Genomic DNA, 8,434 nt, shown 5'->3' on the forward strand with positions numbered 1-8,434 from the left:
GGTTGAAAAACACTGTTATAAGTAACATAACAAGCACGTCACTCTTTTCCAAACAACCCTGGCTTTAGTGTTTTTAAAGACAAAAACTGTCAACTGATTCATAGTTCGCCGTGTTCACCAGTTTATGTGTCTACACTCGATTAAACTAAAGATTCACAACTGAACCTTGTCGACTGAGGGGGCTGTAACCGGGCATCCAGTCCCATCGCTTTATCGTTAAAACCCTACCTACGCCACCTTCTGGTAACCATCCGTGGTTAAAATAAAGGAGCATGTATGCTCACAATCTGCCTTTATACTTTGTTATTCCAATATTTTGTCATTAATCACATGCGTTAACTCGTTAATTTTGACAGCCCTAATTTGAACATAACATTCCTACACAAATGTGGTCTTGTTGGTCAGGTGGTGGAATCTTAATGTGCAAAGTCTGAACCTGTCGGCGCCGCTCACCGTCCTGCCGACCGTCAGCTGCCAGAGGACGATTAAAATCCTCAAGGAGAAGGGCTTCGACCAGGCACCTGTGGTGGACGAGTCAGGGTGGGTGTTCTGGAAGAAAAATAAGAGGAGACTATGCCGTGTTTGTAATGCCATGTGTGCATGCAGGTTAATCCTGGGCATGGTGACTTTGGGAAACATGCTGGCCTCTATACTTGCCGGGAAGATCAAGCTGTCAGACCCAGTCAACAAAGTGCTCTACAAGCAGTTCAAACGGGTCAGATTAACCTCTTGTGTTTGGTTGAGAGTCACCTTGATCATATTTTTAAAAGTGTAATCCAAGTTCTAGATTATGTCGGTCTGTCTGAAACTTGGATTTTTTACTGGATAGAATGTCTACTTTTTTTCCAAACTCCTCTAAAATGTTCTCCTTGTTTCATAATTTCAGATCCGTCTGCTGGATAACTTGGGAAAGTTGTCCCGCATTTTGGAAATCGATCACTTTGCCTTGGTGATTCATGAGCAGATCCAATGTAAGTTGTCCAACCACTCTGGCGCCCACTACTGGAAGTATGGAAGAAGTACACTTGCCTCTTTTAGGTTCCCCTAGTAAACAAAGTAAAAGTATTTAGTCATTGATTATTTTGCCAAGTAAATATTTACTCTGCCATCAGGTTTATTTCTTATGTAGAATATGCTGTATTTACACATTTAAATACATAATGGGAAGAGTAGGCCTAAACCCTGTATTGTGATATTCATCGCAACCACTTGCAAAAATAAATTATATCACAGTATTACTTGGCACATAGGTGGTAATATAACCATTTCGGAGCAGGTTATATATGCCCTAAGAAACTCTATTCATTGTGCAAAGCTGTATATTATATATTGAAATACAAACCCCGTTTCCATATGAGTTGGGAAATTGTGTTAGATGTAAATATAAACGGAATACAATGATTTGCAAATCCTTTTCAACCCATATTCAATTGAATGCACTACAAAGACAAGATATTTGATGTTCAAACTCATAAACTTTATTTTTTTTTGCAAATAATAATTAATTTAGAATTTTATGGCTGCAACACGTGCCAAAGTAGTTGAGAAAGGGCATGTTCACCACTGTGTTACATGACCTTTCCTTTTAACAACACTCAGTAAACGTTTGGAAACTGAGGAGACACATTTTTTAAGCTTCTCAGATGGAATTCTTTCCCATTCTTGCTTGATGTACAGCTTAAGTTGTTCAACGGTCCACGGGTCTCCGTTGTGGTATTTTAGGCTTCATAATGCGCCACACATTTTCAATGGGAGACAGGTCTGGACTACAGGCAGGCCAGTCTAGTACCCGCACTCTTTTACTATGAAGCAGGGTTGATGTAACACGTGGCTTGGCATTGTCTTGCTGAAATAAGCAGGGGCGTCCATGGTAACGTTGCTTGGATGGCAACATATGTTGCTCCAAAACTTGTATGTACCTTTCAGCATTAATGGCGCCTTCACAGATGTGTAAGTTACCCATGTCTTGGGCACTAATACACCCCCATACCATCACAGATGCTGGCTTTTACACTTTGCGCCTATAACAATCCGGATGGTTCTTTTCCTCTTTGGTCCGGAGGACACGACGTCCACAGTTTCCAAAAACAATTTGAAATGTGGACTCGTCAGACCACAGAACACTTTTCCACTTTGTATCAGTCCATCTTAGATGAGCTCAGGCCCAGCGAAGCCGACGGCGTTTCTGGGCGTTGTTGATAAACGGTTTTCGCCTTGCATAGGAGAGTTTTAACTTGCACTTACAGATGTAGCGACCAACTGTAGTTACTGACAGAGACTTCTCCAGATTCTCTGAACCCTTTGATGATATTATGGACCGTAGAAGGTGAAATCCCTAAATTCCTTGCAATAGCTGGTTGAGAAAGGTTTTTCTTAAACTGTTCAACAATTTGCTAACGCATTTGTTGACAAAGTGGTGACCCTCGCCCCATCCTTGTTTGTGAATGACTGAGCATTTCATGCAATCTACTTCTATACCCAATCATGGCACCCACCTGTTCCCAATTTGCCTGTTCACCTGTGGGATGTTCCAAATAAGTGTTTGATGAGTATTCCTCAACTTTATCAGTATTTATTGCCACCTTTCCCAACTTCTTTGTCACGTGTTGCTGGCATCAAATTCTAAAGTTAATGATTATTTGCAAAACACATTTTTTTTATCAGTTTGAATATCAAATATGTTGTCTTTGTAGCATATTCAACTGAATATGGGTTGAAAATGATTTGCAAATCATTGTATTCCATTTATATTTACATCTAGCACAATTTCCCAACTCATATTGAAACAGGGTTTGTAAATCAAATACAAGAACATTATATTTTATTAATTCTGTACAACAACTTGCAGACGGTTTTATCCCAAGACCGCTACCATGTAATGATACGGAAGATTCACCCTCATCTTTTCACATAACACTGGCTAATCAAAACAAGATACATTAAATTATTAGCCATCTGAACAATTCAAAAGCAAAATATATATTTAATATAGACAGTTCCTTAATAAAAAAGCATGCTACAATATTATTCATTCATTCATTTTTTATTTATTTCCTTCATTTTTGATCAATAGACAATTAAACTTTAGCAACTAAACACATATTTACACACCTATGCTTGAGAAGGAACAGGATGAAGAAAATATTATATTTCCTGCCCCCTTCAACATAATAAGTAGTCTTACTTAATGGATAGCCCAGATTCACAAGCATGCAAACCAAACAAATACATCCAAATATAATGAAAACAAAACAAAACAAAAAAAACAAGTGCAAAACTTCATGAAGTACAAACCCAACAAAAAAAGTAATATACACCTTATGGGATGATACAAAACCAGACAAAAAATAAGTAAATTAATACATATAAAGCAAAATGTAGACACTTACAGCTTGTCATATGATCTTATTGTTCTGTCTTTATATATATTTTTCAATTGGAATGTATTTCTACAATCTTTTATCTCATTGTAAAGAGAATTCCATAGTTTAACCCCCACCACTGATATCCACATTGGTTTTAAAGTTGTCCTTGAATACTGATGTTTGAAATTACCTTTTCTTCTATGCTCTTCATTCTCAGAAATGATGACAAACATTGGGTGGGTGGGTGTATATTGTAGCGTCCCGGAAGAGTTAGTGCTGCAAGGGGTTCTGGGTATTTGTTCTGTTGTGTTTATGTTGTGTTACGGTGCGGATGTTCTCCCGAAATGTGTTTGTCATTCTTGTTTGGTGTGGGTTCACAGTGTGGCGCATATTTGTAACGGTGTTAAAGTTGTTTATACGGCCACCCTCAGTGTGACCTGTATGACTGTTGACCGAGTATGCTTAGCATTCACTTGTGTGTGTGTGTGTCAAAAGCCGTAGATATTATGTGACTGGGCCGGCACGCAAAGGCAGTGCCTTTAAGGTTTATTGGCGCTCTGTACTTCTCCCTACGTCTGTGTACACAGCGGCGTTTTAAAAAGTCATACATTTAACTTTTTGAAACCGATACCGATAATTTCCGATATTACATTTTAAAGCATTTATCGTCCGATAATATCGGGCTACCGATATTATCGGACATCTCTAGCTAGAAGTCCTATGTACCAGAGGTGTGGACTCGAGTCACATGACTTGGACTCGAGTCAGACTCGAGTCATGAATTTGATGACTTTAGACTCGACTTGACAAAATGTAAAAAGACTTGCAACTCGACTTAGACTTTAACATCAATGACTTGTGACTTCACTTGGACTTGAGCCTTTTGAATTGACATGACTTGACATGACTTGCTACTTTCCCCAAAACCCAAAGATGAAAAAGTTATTCGGGAGCGCTCCGTATTTTTCATTGTGTACTTGTCTATCAGCGTTGCGGTGTGGTCTCAGTACAACAGCCAATCAAATTAGATCTACTTTGTTTTCATCACACAGCATTCATCCAATCAAATTGCAGGACAACCAACGAAGAAGACATGTCCAAACCACACGCCAGTGAACAAAAAATGATACCTAAAATAATTTTGTTTGGGTATAAAAATTACGAGGTGGTCAACACAAAACGGTTTGCAGTATGCAACACATGCGGTTCGAAAATTACTGATGGAGAGGCAACAACTTCCAACTTCGTCCGGCATTTGAAGTTGCACAAAGAACGGTAAGTTTTGAATGTAAGATAACGTTTATTGGCTAAGTAACGTGACTTTTATTTGCTGTGTAGTTAAATCAGTGAGGCTGTAAACTCACTGCTAACGTTATAACGTTATTGCAAACACGGGAATCTTATTCATACTTTTTGTTCAGTGATTTTTTTTAAGCAGGGTTACGTTAGTCAATATATCACACGTAACGTTAGACGGCGGTCAGCAGCACCGCGTATTTTAGCCACCTAAAAAAAGACAAAAATAGTAAAATAAAGGTCAGTTAAAATGTATACTATATTATGAATATGTGTACCGTTTTAGCTAGCTTTCTGACATACTGTTGGTTGTTTACCTCAGTGGTCCCCAACCACCGGGCCGCGGCCCGGTACTGGTCCGTGGATCGATTGGTATCGGGCCGCACAAGAAATATTTTTTTTTAATTTTTTTTTATTTTTTTATTAAATCAACATAAAAAACACAAGATACACTTACAAGTAGTGCACCAACCCAAAAAACCTCTCTCCCCCCTTTTGTTCTGGGCATTGAACATGAAGACTCTTCCTTCACTGTTCCGAGTGGCCATGAGAGTCTTGGCAGTGCCTGCCTCCAGTGCTCCAGTGGAGCGAGTTTTCAGCCATGGTGGCATCATACTACGCCCCCATCGTGCACAAATGACTGACAGACTCTTGGCTAATTTGGTCTTTTGCAAATGCAATGCAGCATAGGGCCCTGACATATAAAAAGTACAACTTTTTTGTTATGTTCACGTATATGTCATGTTTTTTCAATGTTAACACTTTTGTACAAATAAGTACATTTGCACTTTATTTTTCAATGTGTTTGTTCTGTAAAGGAATGAGTTAATGTTTAAAATGACTGGTTAATAGTGCTATTATAAAGTGCAATGTCAGCACAATTTTCTTTCCTGCAATTTAAAATGCACTTGTTTTAATAAATAAATACAGCATTTGAAAAGCATACACAATCTGTGTTAATATATTAGTCTGTGGTTAAAAGGACTTGAAAGGACTCGAAACTCAAAATGCAGGACTTAGGACTTGACTTGAGACTTTCCAGTCTTGACTTTGGACTTGACTCGGGGCTTGCCTGTCTTGACTCGGGACTTGACTCGGACTTGAGGGCAAAGACTTGAGACTTACTTGTGACTTGCAAAACAATGACTTGGTCCCACCTCTGCTATGTACTATGACATCGGTTACCTGTGGGTAGCAATGTTTCATTGTACTGTCCCTGTCAAATAAATACATAAATAAATAAATAAAAAACATCGGTCCGCTCATAATAGTCTGCACCTATCACCCCATAATGACTCCATCAAAAAGGTTCTCAAATATATTTAAAATAGTGTTGGATGCACTGTGATGTAGGCTCAACCCCCTCCCTATTCCTCCGCCCTGGTTTAAATTGTCCCGAGCAGTATACGTTTTATTGTCTCATCAATGTGTGTGTGTGTGTGTGTGTGTGTGTGTGTGTGTGTGTGTGTGTGTGTGTGTGTGTGTGTGTGTGTGTGTGTGTGTTAAATTGCAGCTAACATTACTTCAGCGGAAGCGTACGCCACCACCTGTGTAACTGTAAATAAGTATCAATCCACTTCCTCCTCCTCCTCTCATCTGTTCTATTTCCATTGCAGACTTGACAGACGGCTCTCCTAGTCAAAAGCAGATGGTCTTCGGGGTGGTAACTGCTGTCGACCTGCTCAACTTTGTCACGACGCGCGAGCGGAGGGAGCGTTCTTTCTCAGATTCCACGGACGAGTTGTCTCTGTGAAGCGCGCCATTGCACAATTGTACAGTTCCTGCAGCAACGTAACTCTTCTCCATTAGTTAGTCGCAAGTATTATTATTATTTTTTATATCCTTAAGGATTTTGATTAGGATTCCTTTTTTCCATCTAATCATGTTTATGTTGCTGTGTACCGGTACTATAATGTTTGTTACACCGTTCATGTAACTGGGGATAGGGGCATTTACTCTCAAGCAATTAGCTGTTACAAAGTAAATCTGCTTGCTGTTAAAGTTTTGTTTCATTACAACACCTTTACTATCATCTTCACAAATATTTTGGGTTTTTTTCTTGCAGAATGAAGAGAGTCCAAAATCAAGATTTTGACGGGTTGACATTTATTTTAGTTGATAAATATTTCAAGTTACATTGTACGTTGTTTGCTGCTTGTGCTTTGAGTATAATCCAAATCAGAATGTGTAAAGGTTTTTTCCTACTTTCAGCACAGTGCCAGTAATTTGAAGTGTTGGGAGGAAAACACTTTTTTTTTTTTTTTAATTTACTCAGCTTACTGTAATGAATGTGTATGTTTTAATAAAGGGTATAAACTGTATTTTATGCATATTGGTCATGAATTATCCAAAATCTATGTGCATGCATTATTTGTGTTTTGTTATAATGCAAAAAGAAAGAAGCAAGAAAGTAATATTTATACTTTATACATACACATATATACACACATTATATATATATATATATATATATATATATATATATATATATATTATACATACATACATACATACACACTGTATATATACATATATATGTATGTGTATATACACATATATATATATATATATACATGTGGAAATATATATATATTATAATATGTATATATATATATACATCCATCCATCCATTTTCTACCGCTTGTCCCTTTTGGGATCGTGGGGGGTGCTGGAGCCTATCTCAGCTGCAATCGGGCGGAAGGCGGGGTACACCGATATACATACATACATACATATATATATATAAATATATATATATATTGCATTCTATTTTAGTTACTTTATTGAGTTTACAACCCCCTGGCGCTGTTTTGTCCTGTTTTTGTACTTATTTTGATTATTATTATTTCTCGATTGTTTGTAAATGTTGCAATTTATAAAGGTTTATAAAATTAAAACACTAAAAAAAAATGAATAAAAAAAAATATATATATACAAATAAAAAAAATAAAAAGTGTATTATTTATATAAATGTAAGTTTCTCAATACCCGACCTGTTTTTGTGCCTTTAAAAAGAATTAGAACTCTACGTTAAAAGACTCTACCTCTAACAACCAAAAAGCTGTGAAAACGATGAGGCTGTGCTCCAAATTTAAATTATTTACTGAACTTGTGTGAGCCTATGGCTTTACATTTTGTTATGTCTATATATATATATATATATATATTGCATTCTATTTTAGTTACTTTCTTAAGTTTACAACCCCCTGACGCTGTTTTGTACTGTTTTTGTACTTATTTTGATTATTTTTTCTCAATTGTTTGTAAATGTTGCAATTTATAAATAAAGGTTTATAAAAAAATAATAACAAATAAATTAACAATTTTTTTTTAAATTATTTATATAAATGTAAGTTTCTCAATACCCGACCTGTATTTTGTGCCTTTAAAAAAGAATTAGAACACTACTTTAAAACACTCTACCTCTAACAACCAAAAAGCTGTGAAAACGATGATGCTGTGTTCCAAATTTAAATTATTAAATTAAATTTAATTATTTACTGGACTTGTGTGAGCCTATGGCTTTACCATTTTGTTTTATTATTTCTCAATTGTTTGTAAATGTTGCAATTAATAAATAAAGGTTTATAAAAAAATAAAAAATAATAAAAAAACAAACAAAACAAAAAACACGGCAACATGTACTTGTTTTGACTATTATTATTTATTTGATTGTATATAAATGTTGAATATTATAAATATAATATAAAGTTGATTTGATTTGATTTGAAATAAAGGCTTTGAAAAGAAAAAAAAAACCTGAATTGGGATAC

At 36.3% G+C, this 8,434-nt stretch overlaps 1 protein-coding gene across 1 annotated transcript in view; it reads left to right on the forward strand.

The window, feature by feature from the left end:
• The window catches only part of cbsa (cystathionine beta-synthase a), a 33,992-nt gene extending 27,010 nt beyond the window's left edge, over nt 1-6,982 (forward strand). The window contains exons 12-15 of the mRNA XM_061985225.1: nt 406-540; nt 607-715; nt 887-971; nt 6,278-6,982. Of these exons, the coding sequence (XP_061841209.1) occupies nt 406-540; nt 607-715; nt 887-971; nt 6,278-6,414 (466 nt within the window). The 3' untranslated portion in view covers nt 6,415-6,982. The remainder of the gene's footprint in view (nt 1-405; nt 541-606; nt 716-886; nt 972-6,277) is intronic.
• Nucleotides 6,983-8,434: the final 1,452 nt, after the last annotated feature.

Source organism: Nerophis lumbriciformis, linkage group LG23, assembly GCF_033978685.3.
Source record: "Nerophis lumbriciformis linkage group LG23, RoL_Nlum_v2.1, whole genome shotgun sequence".
Taxonomy (NCBI): Eukaryota; Metazoa; Chordata; class Actinopteri; order Syngnathiformes; family Syngnathidae; genus Nerophis; species Nerophis lumbriciformis.